Below are 16,829 nucleotides of genomic sequence, written 5' to 3' on the forward strand. Positions count from 1 at the left end.
TTCTATCCTGATCCCTATCTTCTTAAAGTCCCCCTTGCTTCTTTTCTTCCACATCTCCAGCTCCCTCTTATTATTTGACCTGGAACATCACCTCTTGTTGGATATGACAAGCCTTAAAAACAAGGGAGAAGTTTTTAAAACACACCCAGACACACACACACACACACACACACACACACACAGTGTGTCACTCTTTCACTCAGCTGGAGTGCAGTGGTAGGATCATGACTCACTGTAACCTCCAGCTCCTGGTCTCAAGTGATCCTCCTGCCTCAGCCTCCCAAGAAGCTGGATCTATAGAGATACACTATCACACCTGGCTGATTTTTAAATTTTTTTTAGAGACAGGGTCTTGCTATCTTGCCCAGGTTGGTCTTGAACCCCTGGCCTCAAGTGATCTTCCTGCCTCAGCCTCCTGAGTAGCTAGGACCACAGGCACATGCCACCATGCCTAGCCAATTTCTTTATATTTTGTGTTGACAAGGTCTCACTATGTTGCCCAGGCTGGTCTCGAACTGATCCTCCCTCCTCAGACTCCTGAATTGCTATGACTGCAGGTGTATGCCACCATGCCTGGGTATTTTTTTTTTTATTTTTTGATAGTTTATAGAGATAGAGTCTCACAAGGTTGCCCAGGTTGGTCTCAAACTCCTGGCCTCGAGGGAAATACTGAGAATAATGAAAATGATAGCAGACAGCATGTACCAAGTGCCGAAAATGTTTCAGGCTTTTCTAAGTGCTTTCTTTTGATTGTCACATTGCTTTGGAAAAGTACATTTCAACTGGGAATGTAAAATGTGGACCTTGAAACTCTGAAATATTAAGACTTTGCCTATAATCACACAATCAGCAGTTGGTAGAACCACTGTTGAAATTCAAGGTGCCTATGACACAAAAGATTTTAAAAATCTTCCTACCATATAAGTGCCAAAGTAGCCTTTTATGTTTGTTTGTTTAACACTAACAATAAAATGGACAAATAGCAAACATCTCAAATGTAACCAATCAGAAAAAGACCTTAAGGCTGGGCGCGGTGGCTAACGCCTGTAATCCCAGCACTTTGGGAGGCCGAGGCAGGGGAATCACTTGAGGCCAGGAGTTTGAGACCAGTCTGGCCAACATGGTGAAACCCTCTCTCTCCTAAAAATACAAAAATTAGTCAGGCGTGGTGGCGTGTGCCTGTAATCCCAGCTACTCAGGAGATTGAAGCAGGAGAATTGCTTGAACTCAGGAGGCAGAGGTTGCAGTGAGCCAAGATTGCACCACTGCATTCCAGCCTGGCAGCCTGGGCGCCAGAGTGAGACCCTGTCTCAAAAAATAAGAAAAAGAAAAACACCTTAAGAGTGTTAAAGCAAAGCAAATGTACATTAGTGCAAACAGGATTTGCCACACGGGTATCTAGAAAACATTAGACCCCAAATCTTACATGAGTACAAGTCCTCTTGTTAGTGAATCTAGGAGTTTCTGCCATCATCTATAGAAGTATTGAGAATATGACCAGACATGAAATGTTAAGTAAATTTAAACACACAGACCTTTTTAAATTGCCAAGTGATTTTATTTCAAGATGACATCAGAATTGCTGAAAGATGATGTAATTGTCAGAGTGACTATTGATTATATCTCCCAGTAAGTGTCAACGTAATTTACTCCATTGTGTGGGCTCTTTCCCTTTCTCTTCCCTAACATTGTATTGCTTGTGAAAAGCCACCAAAGAGAAGCGAAACCACAAAAAGGATGTAACAAATACATATTAAAACTAGTGCTCGGTTTGTATTTACAAGTATGCTGCCTGCAATACAATATTGTTTGTCAGGTGGAGGGCCACTATCTATACTACCTCCTTTTCCTCTCAGTTCACATGTTGGTGGTTGCCACTCATGCAGACAATGACAATGTTTTTTGTTGTTACATACTCCTTTGTAATTGCATGTTTTAAGATCACACTCAAAATGCAGGTCTTGATAAAAAGTACAATTGCGTTTAAGACAGTAGCTCCCTGGGCCACAGGTTGCACCATCCACTACCAGCCCCATTTCTGGCAAGTCAGTCCCCTGGTGTGCTTCATAGCCAAAGCATTTTTCTTCTTTTATGTCGTGCACTAATATATTACGAAATGTAGTGTGCTCACCTCCACCAGGAATGTGGCTGACACCGCTACAGTGCAACATTCCACAAAAAACATCATCTTCTTCACATGGAAAAGGTCTACTTCCCCTCACCGTAGAATAACCCCACAGTTTCCAAATCGGTTACCCATCCTATTCGATTTTTGATAGCACGCTGGGGAACTGTCTTTCACTTGGTAGCCAAAAAGGGCTTGACACTGCATATCACGGTCACTGCAGTTTCCTCTTATACAAACAGATACTGCTGAACATGGGGTTCCATCCTGGATGTAGATGTCATTTGGACACTCTTCCTTTTTCCCATCACAGTATTCCCGTAGATCACATATACCACTCAAGTCTCTGCAAACCACTCCAGGGGCAGCATATTTACACTTATGGCAGCAAAGTCCTGTATTGCAAACACTGCCAAGAGAAAGGGTACAAGAGGCCTCACAACATCTATCACTGGCACAATCTTTAAGGGAGCCACAGTCACATTCTTCCCTCTGATTTTTGATCTTGTCTCCACAACGAGGAGCTACGTATGGAAAATTAGTGTATGGAACATTTGGAGCACTCAAACAAGGATCCCATTGATTAAACTTGCGTTGAATTATCTCATAAGAACAATTGCTCATCATATAATTAAGATCAGGAACAGGAGCCATGAGACAGTTGGTTCGTCGAAAACAATAACAACCAACAGAATCATGTGTCAAGCCCATGTTATGACCTAGTGCATGTGCTGTAACACATGCCCCCCTAAATAGGTGATACCTCATTATATACACAAACATTGCTCCCCAGTTGGGGTTGCATATTCCATCAAAGCTGGCATAACACTCACTGTTTCTAAGTCAATTTGATGTAAAAACAACTGAGGTATCATGTGAAATTTCTGAATACAAATTGTGATATTTCCACACACCAAACAGTTCTACAGCAACGTGGCCCGGCCTGCTAGCAGAAAATAGTACTGCATCCTTTTGATTCCATATGCACAAAACACGTATATAGACATTTAAATAAACTGGTTTGAAAATGGTATGTATGATGCTGTTAATAATCACTACATTCTCTATTATGTGTGACACATTAGGGTTCCGCATGAATAATCCACGAGTAACCGTGTAGTGAATTTTCAAGTTTTTTCTATGATGCCTCCACAAATAAACGTGGCCTGCTCTGGGAGTTTCAGCCAGTTTTACCTTTTCAGATTCTTGATCTATCTCTTCCCCTTCAGTCTTACATCTACTAGCCTCTCCTGGTCTTTCTTCTGACACAAGCAGAGATACTACATGCTCAAATTTGGAAGAAGCCTCCAGGGGTTTGATTTCATAAGTCAAGTCATCCACCTGCAGCATGCCACGCAGACCTCCACGGCAGGTGTCCAATGTGGCCACAGACCCAGGAACCCCTTCCAGGTAGCAATCGTAGTAACAGTCTCGTGGGACAAAAGGGTAGTTCTCCTGCATGGCCCCTTGGTCATTATCAGTAAAAACAGGTAAATGTCTGGGCATCATGTTCTTCTTGAGCTTCATGTGAATCACGTGTCTTAGGCCCCGGAAACGCATGCTGTAAGAGAGCTGGTCTGGCATCTCAACTCCACCCCTCCTGTGGGGCACTTTCCTGGGGATCACGATTTCTGAGGAAGTGAAGCGCCATCCTGGTGGGTCATGAAAACAATAGACCTGGGACAAGAGTGCCCAGAGGACAGGCAGCCAGAGAGCACCTGTCAAGAGGTCCTGGACCCAGGCAGGTCCCATGAATAAGGAAGCCTTTGACCAAAGAAAATGCAGTCAAATGGGAGGCAGAAAGAGGATTCCTCAGTCTTCAGCCTTCTCCTCAGGGCAGTTATGAGGAAAGCAGAGTAAGTCTGCAGGCTTGGCACCCCCGATAGGCGAGGGGTAAGGGTTAGGCTATTACATAACAATGGTGTGCTCATCAGGGGAGGCTGTTTTCAGTGAGCTGGAGACCTAGGCCAGGGGGCAAAGGAAGAGAAAAAAATGGCAGGAATTGAGAAAAGCAGTGTATAACTGAGCTGAAATGTACCTTGTCTTCTAAGGGAAGTCATAAGTGGGGTTTGATGATTAAGTGGGTTTGATGCAAGTTTAGGACACTTAAGGACATTTTTTCAAGCCTAAATGAGGGAAGGATTCAACATGTAATTAAAAGAGGGAAGCATACACAATGATAAGGAAAGTAGAAACTTCTTAAAAGAATTTTGAGGATAGACTTAGAGGTTACAGAAATCAAATGGAGTTGAGGGTAATTGATGAACTGGAGAGTAAAATGTCATGAGAAAAATTAGGGTGTGTAACTATAATTTCTTATCAAGTTAAACATATACCTACGCTTTGATCCAGCAATTTCAGTCCTAGGAACTTACCACATGTCTTGTCTATGAATGTTCATAGCAGTATTATCCATAAATGTATTCTACAATCTGGAAACCAAGAACCAGTCCTTGATAGGTGAATGGATAAACAAACTGATATATTCATTCATTGAAATACTCCTCTGTTATAACATGAACAAACTTCTGAAACATGCAAGATCATGGTTGAATTTCAAAGAAATTATGAGACAAAGAAGCCAGACCAAATGGAGTAGTTTATGTTTTAATTTGTATGAAGTTCTAGGATACTTCATATTAATCTATGGAAATAGAAATGTAATTATTAGTTTCTAGATGTGTGAGCAGGGGAATGGGGCATAAAAGGACCTTTCTGGAAAAAGGTAAAGTATCAGTCAAATATCTTGATTGCAATGGTGATTTCAAATAAAAGCTCATCAAGCTGCACCCTTAAAATCTGTGTATTTCATCATAAGCTAAGTACACCTCAAGAGTTAATTTTCTATAAAGGATCTGACTTTAGCTTCTTTCTGACTCAATCCAGAATTAGCACATCATGAAATTATCTCAGAAACCATCTGCCTTTCCTTTTCAAAAATAGTTTTAACATAGAATTGCATGAAAACAGACTCAATTTGGTATAAGGAAGTTACCTACAGCAGCTTACCTCATTTATTTTTCTCCTCTTACGAGTCATACCTTTTAGTTGGGAGGATTTATACAAGGTAATATTTAGAAAAGAAGAATATATTAATATTTAAATGTGTGCAACATTGAAAGATTTGTTTTAAATTCAGTGTAGTCAGAAATACTTTAAAAGTACAAGAATGAGTTGATCTCAGCCTGAAATAAACTGGCCACAATAAAAAAAAAAATTTTTCTAGAAGAAAGTAATGTAATAAAAGTAGAAAGAGGAATAAAAGTAATTGTAATGGTAAGAATTATAAAATGTACTAATTTATACATTATATGTATATTAAGAATTATTGAAAAATAGGAACAGATAAAAAGGATTGAGCCCTTTGGGGAGGAGTAATAGCTAGTTATCCGTTTATTATTTGACATGATGGGAAATTTTGACTGAAATCTGTAAGAATGGGGATGACATGAGGGAAGTGATATTAGAAAGATAATTAGGCTGCTTTTTATATTCAGGTACTGTTTTCAGCAATCTGTCAAACTGTTTTTGTCCTCTGCTCTCACACTGCAACAACAATCAACACTAAAGAAGACTTCTGTGACGAAAAGTGTTTTTGTTTTTGTTTTTCACACACACCAAGCAACAGATACCAGCTGTGTGTCCTTCAAATCAATTCTGACACCATCTACCTGGGTATAGTGTTAGATTCCCCAGGTTAGGCATCCAGTCCCCAGCTTCAGCTACCAGTCACATGTGTAGGCCTCCAGAACTTCTGATCAACAAGCTTCAATTTGGGGTTCCCATGACTCCTTTTTGGAGTTTGGTTAATTTGTTGGAATGGAACTCCGGAAAACACTTAGGCTTACCCAGTTATTATAAAGGGTATTATATAGGATACAGAAGAAGAGATGCATAGGGTGAGGTATGGTGCAAGGGGCACAGAGCTTCCATGCCCTCCTTGTGCACAATCATCAAGGAGCCCCCACATGCTCAGCTATCCAGAAGCTCTCTGAACCCTACCCTTTTGAGTTTTTATGGAGGCTTCATTACATAGGCATGATTGACAATCACGCAGAAATGTGATTGGAAAAAGTGCATGGTTTAAACCCAGCAAGGCCTGTCTGTTCAGTCTTGGCCTCTGTGTTTACCATTCTTCCTTTGGGATATTGGGTGGGACCCCCTCTGGAATGAGTGTCTTCTGCCCCATAATCAGATTAGTCCTGCCTTGGATAGGTGAAAAAGGACAGGAAAAGGTCAGAGAGAGAGAGAGAGGGATTCTGTTTCTTCAGGTCTGTTTCTGAGGCCTAAAGCACTCCAACATTAATTATAACAAAACTATAACAAGGTTGTGGGCATTGTAAGCCAGTAACTATGGATGAAAACCTATGTGTGTGTGTGTATGTGTGTGTGTGTGTGTGTATATGTTATATATAATATATAAAATACATATATATATAAAATCATAATATCACAGATACTGAAAAGATACAGCCAGGAAACCCCCTAGTCACAATGTTGTATAAATTAGCAGACTATTTCAATGACGTGAAGAGGACTGTTTGGGGGTACACAGAAGTTCTAGAAATGAGTTACGTTTGAGTAATCGTGTGTGTGTGTGTGTCTGTGTGTGTATTGTGTTTAGTCTTTTAAAAATGTTCTTGAATTTAGTTCTCTCATTGTGTGTCTCATCTGGCTTTTCATGAATTAGTATGTATTATTTTTGAAAGCATAGATGTTTTAAAAAGTTTTAAGTGAGAGTGACATCAGTAAAATATCAGGCTGGAAAACTGCAAGCTCTCCTTCCCCCATAGAAACATTGAAAAAGAAAAAACCTAGAAATTCAGCTATCTGAATCAACTGTGTAAGAGCTTTGGAAAAAAATTCAAAGGTTTACAACAAACAAACATACATCAAGAAAATGCCATCTTCAAAATACTCCAATAATTAAAGAAACCTTTGCCAAAACATTAGTTAATGCAAGCTAAAGGTACAGCATCTTTACTGAGCACACACAACCAGATAGTCTTGACTAAATTTGTTTGAAAAAATATCTAAACAAATGCCTTATATCCTTCAACAATTAAACTTTTCAAAAGCATTACTGGAAGGAATGAGAATATGTTCTCAGTTACCACATTGTAATAATCAAATACCCTATTGTCATAAACAACAAAAAGTACAAAGTATACAAAGAAACAGTAAGACATGGCTTATTCAAAAGAACAAAATAATTGACAGAAATCATCCCCAATAGAACCTAGACATCAGACTTACTAGACTAAGTCCATAAAACAACTGTTTCAAGTATAGCCAAAGAGCTAAGGGAAAACATGGACAAAACAAAAAAAAACCCAGAAGAATCAAAAAACTAATATATGAACAAAATGAGCATTTTTAACAAAGAAAATTACAAAAAGGGAATAAATGAAAATTCTGGATCGGAAAGGCACAGTAACTACAATGAAAAATGTAGTAGGGTTGCTCAACAGCAGATTGGTTCCAAGAGAAAAAAAGTCTTCTTTTCTTGAAAATACTTGAAGATAGGACAATTGAAGTTATCTGATCTAAGTAGAAGAAACAAGAAGGAATGAAGAAAAGTATACAGAACATAAAGAAATAGTGAAACACCATCAAGCTAAACAACATATGCATTATGGGAGTCTTAGATGGAGAAGAAAATCCAGGCTGAGAATTTTCTAAGTCTTTATGCTCTGCTTCCCTTTTAGTGATAAACTGTCTTTAAATTCTTTCTTTCTTCTAGCATTTACTCTAAGCAGTTGATAGAAGCCATACAGATTATTAATATTTTGCTTAGATATTTCTATGGCCAGATGTCTATATATATATATATAATGTATTACTTTTATTTTGTTGTTTTTATATGTGTGTTTATATATATATGTGTGTGTGTATGTGTGTATGTATATATATAACAGAAATATCTAAGCAAAATATTAATAAAACATTTTTGTCTATATATTCATGTGTACATATATACCATATATATGTAGTCTATCTATCTATCATCTATCTATCATTTGATTGTTTGTTTTTGTAGAGACGAAGTCTCACTATATTGCTCAGGCTGGTCTTGAACTCCTGGCTCAAGCAATTCTTCTGCCTCAGCCTCCTAAAGTGCTGGGATTATAAGCATGAGCCACCATGCCTGGCCAGTGCATTGCTTCATTGCTTTTTAATTATTTTTCCCACAATGTCCTCTGTCATGAGGATAATTCAGCCAAGTTTATTGCCACTTTATAACAAGGATGACCTTACCTTCAGTTTCTAATAAGATATTCCTCATTTCCATCTGAGACCTCATCAGAAAGGCCTTTATTGTCCATATTTCTGCCAATATTCTGTTCACAAGCTCTTAATCTTTAAGACTTAGGCTAGAGATAAGCAGGAACAAACCAAACTCAAAATTGGCAAAATTGGCAAACTAAAAAGGAAATAATAAAGCTCAGAGAAGAAATAAACAAAAAAAGACTAAAATAAAGATCAATGAAATGAAGAGCTGGTTTAAAAAACAAAATCCACAAGCCTTTATCTAGACTAAGAAAAAAAGAGAGAGAAGGCTGAAATAAATAAAATACAGATGAAAAGGAGATGTTACAACTGATAGTACAGGAATACAAAGGGTCATAAGAGACTATTAGACAACAAATTTCATAACACAGAAGAAAGGGATCAATTCCTGGACAGATATAACCTACCAACATTAAATTATGAAGAAATAGAAAATTTGAACAGGCCAGTGATGAGTGAGGAAATTGAATCAGTAATACATGAGCGAGGAAACTGAATCAGTAATAAAAAGTCTTTCATCAAAGAAAAGCTCAGGAACTAAGGGCTTCAGTGCTGAATTCTACAAACATTTGAAGAGCTAATGCCTATTCTCCTCAAACTATTCCAGAAAACTGAAAAGGAATGAATATTGCCAAACTAGTTTTACCAGGCCACTACTGCCCTGATTCCAAAACCAAACAACACAACAACAACAACAAAAACAACAGGCCAACAAAAACTCCTTGATGAATGTACATGCAAAAATTCTTAGTAAGGTGTTAGCAATCCAAATCCAACAGCATATTAAGAAGACTATTCAATATGATCAAGTGGGATTAATGCCAGTGATGCAAGATGATTTAGCATACACAAATCAACAAATGCACTACACCACGTTACAAGAAAGAGTGACAGAAACCATGTGATATTTTAACAGATGCAGAAAATAATTTGACAAGATTCAACATCCTTTCATGACAAAATTTCTCAACAAATTAGGTATAGAGTTATGCACCTAAACACAACAAAGACCATATATGACAAACTCCCAGCTAACATCATAGTGAACAGGGAAAAGCTCAGGAACCAAATAAGAAGGCCCACTTTCAATATTGTACTGGAAGTCCTAGCCAGATCAATTAGGTAAGAGAAAGAAGTAAAAGGCATCCAAATTGGAAAAGAGGAAGTCAAATTGGTCCTGTTTGCAGATGACTTCATTTTGTATAGAGAAAACCCTAAAGACTCCACCAAAAAACCTCTAGAAATAATAAACAAATTCAATTAAAAGTTACAGGCTACAAAATCAACATAAAAATGATTACCATTTCAATATGCTAATAGTGAACTATCTTAAAAAGAAATCAAGAAAACAATTTTATTTACAATCGCAACAACAACAACAACAACAACAAACTCCTAGGAATAAACATAACCATGCAGGTGAAAGATTTCTACACTGAAAACTATAAAACTTTGATGAAAGAAACTGAAGAGGATACAAATAAGTAGAAGTGTTCATAGACTGGAAGAATTTATGTTTTCAAAATGGCCATACTACCCAAAGCAATGAGATTTAATACAATCCCTATCAAAATACCAATGACATTCTTCACAGATAAAGAAAAAACAAACCATAAAATTTACATGAAATCATAAAAGATTCCATTGGAGTGTGAAGCTGGAGGCCTCATGCTACCTGGCTTGAAAATATATTACAAAGCTATTGTAACCAAAACATCATGGTAGTGACATAGAAACTGATCCATAGACCAGTAGAATAGAATGTAAAACCCAGAAACAAATCAACAACCCTGATCCTTGACAAAGGTGCCAAGGACACACATTGGAGAAAAGACAGTCTCTTTAATAAATTATGCTAGCAAAATTGGATATTCTATGCAGAAGAATGAGACCAGATCCCTAACTCTCACCGTATACAAAAATTAACTTAAAATGGATTAAAATCTTAAATATAAAACACAAAAACTATGAAACTAGTAGAAGAAAACATAAAGAAAATGCTTCCCAATATTGGGCTGAATTTTTCAAGAATTTGGAAAAATAAGACCTCAAAAGCACAGGCAAAAAACGCAAAGATACACAAACAGGATTATATCAAACTAAAATACTTTCGCACTGCAAAATAAACTATTAACAGAGTGAGGAGACAACCTGCAGAATGTAAAAAAATTTTAAGACTATTTATCTGACAAGAGGTTAACATACAGAATATATAAAGAACTTAAACAATTCAACAGCTAAAAACCAAATACCTCAACCTAATAATGGGCAAAAAGACCTGAATAGACATTTTTAAAAAGAAGATATACAAATGGTCAATAGGTATATGAAAAAATGCTCAACATCACTAATCATCAGAGAAATGCAAATCAAAACCAAAGGGAGATAACACCTCACTTCAGCTAGGATGGCTATTATCAAAAAGATTTTTTAAAAATGTTGGCAAGGATAGAGAGAAAGAATACTCATATGCTGTTGGTGGGAATGTAAAGTAGTACAGCCATTATGGAAAACAGTATGGAGGTTCCTCAGAAAAAAGTAAAAATAGAACTACCATATGACCTCACAGTCCCACTGCTGAGTTTATACCCAGAATAAAGGAAATCAATATGTTGAAGAGATATCTGCACTCTCATGTTTATTGCAGCACTATTCACAAAAGCCAAGATATGAAACATATCTAAGTGTCCATCAATGGATGAATGGATATTGAAAATGTGGTATATATACACAATGGGACACTATTCAGCCATAAAAAGGAATGAAATCCTACGATCTGAGACAACATGAATGAACCTGGAGGAGATCATGATACATGAAATAAGCCAGACACAGAAAAGACAAGCACTGCATGATCTCACTCATACATGGAATCTATTTTTTTAAGCTGATATCACAGAAGCAAAGAATAGAACAGTGGTTACCAAAGACTTCAGATAGAGGAAAAGAGGAGGATAGGAGAAGTTGGTCAATGGGTACAAAGTTACAATTAGATAGAAGGAGTAAATTCTGGTGTTCTATTGCACAGTATCGTGACTATGGTTGACATTAAAATATTGTATATTACAAACTAGCTAGAAGAGAGGCTTTTGAAGGTTCTCACCTTAAGGAATGTAAATGCATGAGGTGATACACTGATTACCCAGATTGGATCATTATACAACATAGATATGTATCAAAACATTAAATTGTACCCCATACATACATACAACATTTCAATTAAATAAATAAATAACTTTTTAAAAGAACTTTAAAACTTCTGGAAACTAATATAGGAGAAAACGTATATGACTTTGGATTTGGCAATGAGTTTTATATATCATACAAAAAGCATGAATGTTCCTTGAATGAACAAAATGATCAGGTGGACTTTTTTAAATGAAAAACTTCAGTTCTGTAAAAAGCACTGTTAAGAGAATGGAAAGACAAGCCATGAACTGGAAGGAAATATTTGCAAAGCACATATCTGATGAAACATTTGTATCCAAAATATAGATAGAACTCTTAAAACTCAACAGTAAGAAAAAACAACCCATTAAGTAATAAGCAAAAAATCTGAACATATACTTCACCAAAGAAGATATACAGATAATAAATAAGCATATTTATGGATGCTCAACATCACATGTCATTAGGGAATTGCAAATTAAAACCACAACGAGATACCACCACACATAATCTATTAGAATGGCTACAATCTAAAACACCAACAACACGAAATGATGGTAGGGTTGTGGAGCAACAGAAACTCTCTCCTTCATTGCTGGCGGGAATGCAAAATGATACAGCCAATTTGGAAGGCATTTTGGCAGTTTCTTACTAAGCTAAACATTGTCTTACCATATAATCCAGTTATCACACTCCTAGGTATTTACACAAATGTATTGAAAACTTATGTCCACAAAAATCTGTGTACATATATCTATAGCTGATTTACTCATAATTGATAAAAATTGAAAGCAACAAAGATATCCTTGAATAGGTGTAATGCTGACATACTTTTATATTTCCAATGCTGTAAAAGGCGATACTATAGAGATTAAAAATATCAGTGGCTTCCAGAGTTGGGGAGTCAGTGTTAAAGAGATGGAATGAATAGCTGGCACACATGGGATTTTTATGGAGTGAAACTATTCTGTATTGTGCTGCAATGGTAGATACATGACATGTGTTTTTCAAATCCATAGAAATGTACAACACAAAGGGTGAACCTCAATGTAAACTATGAATTGAGTTAGTAACAATGTATTGATATTGATTCATCAATTGTATCAACTGTACCTACCAATGCAAGATGTTAATAATAGGGGAGAATGTGGGTAGGGGAGACAGGAAGTAAATGGAAGCTTCCTGTACTTTCTATTCAGTTTTTCTGTAAGCCTAACAATATTCCAAAAAATAAAGTATATTAATTTTAAAAATTAAAAAATAACCCAATGTGAAAGCAGGAGCAGAGGTGGAGCAATATGGTGGAACAGAAGGCTCTACCAATTGTCACCACTGCAAGAACACCAATTTAACAACTATCTACACAGAAAAAAAAAAAAAACCTTCATAAGAACCAAAAATCACAAGAGCACTCCTAGTACCTGGTTTTATCTTCATATTACTTTGTATCCCTGAAAGAGGGACCAAAGAAATAGAAAAAAACAGTCTTGAATTCCCGACACCACCACTCCTGCCCCAGGCAACTGTAGTGGGGTGCAGAGAGAATCTCTGGATGCTGGGGGAGAGAGAGCACAGCAATTGGAGGGATTAAACTCAGTGCTGTCCTGTTAGACCAGAAAGGAAAATCAGACTGAACTCAGCTGACACTTGCCCATAGAGGGAGCATTTAAATAAGCCCTAGCCAGAGGGGAACTGCTAGTCCCAGCAGTCCATACTTGAGTACCTGCAAACCTCACCACTGAGGGCTACAGTGCTGCATGTCTCTAAGTAAATTTGAAAGGCAGTATAGGCTATAAGGACTGCAACTCTAAGATAAGTCCTAGTGCTGAGCTAGGCCCAGAGTCAGTCAACTGGGTTGGTGGCGGGGGGGAAGGGGGTGGGGGACACGTGACCAACTGAGACACCAGCCAGGGTGGCTAAGGGAGTGCTGGCATCACTCCTCCTCTAAAATCAGACTTCACAGCTTGCAAGAGACCTGGTTGTCCTTCCTTCCACTTGAAGAGAGGAGTGGGAAGAATGGGGAGGACTTGTTTTGCAACTGGGATATCAGCTCAGCCACAGCAGGATAGGGCACTGGCCAGAGTCATGAGGCCCCCGTTTCAGGCCCTAGCTCTTGGACAACATTTCTAGACACATCCTGGGCCAGAAGGAAACCTGCTGCCTTGAAGAAAAGGGCCCAGACATGGAAGCATTCATCACCTGCTAACTACAGAGCCCTTAAGCCCTGAATAATCAGCAGCAATACCCAGGTACTATGTCAAGAATCTTGGGTGAGCCTCTGAGACTTGCCAGCTTCAGGTGAGACAAAGCACATTACCAGTTGTGGTGGCTATTGGGAGAAACTCCTTCTGCTTGAAAAAAGCGGAGGGAAAAGTAAAGGGGAGTTTGTCTTCTACCTTACGTATCAGCATGGCCACAGAGAAGTAGAGCACCAAGTGGGCTCTTGGGGTCCTTGATTCCAGGACTGGATTCTTGGATGGCATTTCTGGACCTGCCCTGGGCTGGAGGGGAGCCCACTGAAGGGTGAGTCCCAGGCCAGGCAGCATTCACCACAGCTGACTTAAGAGCCCTTGAGTCTTAAGGGAACATTACCAGTAGTCTGGCAGTACTCCTTGTGGCATGTGATGGTGGTGGCTATGGAGTGAGGCTCCTCTGCCTTTGGAAAGGGAAGGGAATAGTGAAAAAGATTGCATCTTGTAGTTTGAGTTCCAGCTCAGCTGCAGTAAAATAGAACACCAGGTAGGCTGCTAAAGCTTTTGACTCTAGTCCTCAACTCCCAGAGAGCATCTCTGGACCCACCTGAGGTTTCGAGGAACTTGCTTTCCTAAAGTAAAAAAAAAAACACAGGCCTGGGTGGCTTTTCCACCTGCTAATTGTACAGCCCCAGGACCTTGTGTAAACACAGACAGTAGCAAGGGATTTGTTACAGCAGGCCTTGGGTGAGACTCAGTGCTGTTCTGGCGGCAGGTCTGACCCAACAAAGTCACAGTGGTGGTGGCCACAGGGGTGCTTGTGTCACTTCACTCCCAAGCCTCAACTCTTGCCCTTTGTGCACCTACAGGCTTAACACCACATAGAAGTCTTGGCAGCTTCCAGCTTGCACCCTCTGGAGCAGTGATCTGAGACATATCTGGGGCTCTTTTAGCCACGACTGGAGCTGGAGTGGCTGGAATGCAGGGAGCAGTGTCCTTAGGTTGCACAGGGCAGTGAGGCCTGAGGACCAAGGCCCAGCCCATGAAACCATTTTTCCCTCTTAGGTTTCTGGGCCTGTGATGGGAGGGGCTGCCGTGAAGGTCTCTGAAATGCCCTGGAGGCATTTTCCCCATTGTCTTGGCTATGAACATTTGGCTCCTCTTTACTTATGCAAATTTCTGCAGCCAGCTTGGGCTTAAATTCCTCCCCCTGAAAATGAGTTTTTCTTTTCTACCACATAGCCAGGCTGCAATTTTCCACACTTTCATGCTCTGCTTCCTTTTAAATATAAGTTCAAGTTTCAATTCATTTCAGTGCTTATGCAAATGAGCATAAGCTTTTAGAAGCAGCCAGGCCACAGCTTGAATGCTTTGTTACTTAGAAATTTCTTCCACCTGGCCAGACACGGTGGTTCATGCCTATAATCTCAGCATTTTGGGAGCCTAAGGTGGGTAGGTCGCTTTGAGCTCAGGAGTTTGAGACCAGCCTGGGCAACACAGCAAAATCCTTTCTCTATAAAGAATATAAAAATTAGCTCTGTGTGATGGTGTGAACCTGTAGGCCCAGCTATTTGGGAGGCTGAGGCTGGAGAATTGCTTGAGCCTGGGAAGCAGAGGTTGCAGTGACTGAGATCACGCAACTGCATGCTAGCCTGGGTGACAGAGTGAGACCCTGTCTTATAAAAAAAAATTTCTTTTGCCAGATAATGTAAATCATCTCTGTCAAGTTCAAAGTTCCACAGATCTCTAGAGCAGGGGCACAATGCCACCAGTCTCTTTGCTAAAGCAGAACAAGAGTGACCTTTATCCCAGTTCCCAATAAGTTCCTCATCTCCATTTGAGACCTCCTCAGTCCAGACTTCACTGTCCATATCTGTATTAGTCCATTCTCACACTACTATAAAGATACAACCTGAGACTAGGTATTTTATAAAGGAAAGAGGTTTAATTGACTCACAGTTCTGCAGGCTTAGCAGGAAGCATGGTTAGGAGGCCTCAGGAAACTTACAATCATGGTGGAGGACTAAGGGAAAGCAAGCACATCTTACATGGTGGCAGGCAAGAAGCATGAGAGCCATGGAAACGTCTACTTATAAAACCATCAGATCTCGTAAGAACTCACTATCATGAGAAAAGCATGGGGGAACCACCCCCATCATCCAATCACCTCCCACCAGGTCCTTTCCTCAACACATGGGGATTACAATTTGGATTGCAATTCAAGATAAGATTTGGGTGGGGACACAGAGCCAAACCATATCATTCTGCCCCATCCTTTCCCAAATCTCATGTCCTAACATTCCAAAACCAATCATGCCTTCCCAACAATACTCCGAAGTCTTAATTCATTCCAGCATTAACTCAAAAGTCCAAATCCATAGTCTCATCTAGTAAAACCAAAAACAAGTTAGTTACTTCCAAGATACAGTGGGGGTACAGGCATTGGTTAAATGTTCCCATTCCAAATGAGAGAAATTGGCCAAAATAAAGGAGCTACAAGACCCATGCAAGTTAAAAACCCAGAATGTCTGTGGCTTTTTCAGGTACACAGTGCAAGCTGTCAGTGGGTCTGGGGTCTGGAGGATGGTGGCCCTCTTCTCACAGCTGCACTAGGAAGTGCCCCAGTGGGGACTCTGCATGGGGGCTGCAACCCCACATTTCTCTTCTGCAGTGACCTAGCAGAGGTTCTCCATGAGGGCTCCACTCTTGCAGCAGACTTCTGTCTGGACTTCCAGGCATTTCCATACACCCTCTAAAATATAGTTGGAGGTTCCCAAACCTTAGCTCTTGCCTTCTGTGCATCCACAGGCCCAACACCATGTGGAAACTGCCAAGGCTTGGGGTTTGCACCCTCTGAAGCAATGCTAAGCCATACCTTGGCCCCTTTTAGCCACTGCTAAGGCTGGAGTGGCTGGGACATGGAGCACCAAGTCCCAAGGCTGCACAAAGCAGCAGGTCCCTGGCCTGGCCCACAAAACCATTTTTCCCTCTTAGGCCTCCAGGCCTGTGACGGGAGAAGCTTCCCAGTAGGTCTCTGACATGCCTTGGAGACA

General features: G+C 39.6%; 2 protein-coding genes across 2 annotated transcripts in view; both read right to left on the bottom strand.

Moving 5' to 3' along the window:
- The window catches only part of LOC101124317 (disintegrin and metalloproteinase domain-containing protein 20), an 88,839-nt gene that overhangs the window by 13,724 nt on the left and 58,286 nt on the right, over positions 1–16,829 (bottom strand). The window lies entirely within an intron of this gene.
- Positions 1,543–6,470, bottom strand: LOC101154539 (disintegrin and metalloproteinase domain-containing protein 29-like). Its single transcript, XM_019009355.4, is given in 1 exon segment — positions 1,543–6,470. A coding segment is annotated over 1 exon segment (1,659 nt). The 5' UTR covers positions 3,878–6,470; the 3' UTR covers positions 1,543–2,218.

This window comes from Gorilla gorilla, chromosome 15 (genome assembly GCF_029281585.2).
Source record: "Gorilla gorilla gorilla isolate KB3781 chromosome 15, NHGRI_mGorGor1-v2.1_pri, whole genome shotgun sequence".
NCBI lineage: Eukaryota > Metazoa > Chordata > Mammalia > Primates > Hominidae > Gorilla > Gorilla gorilla.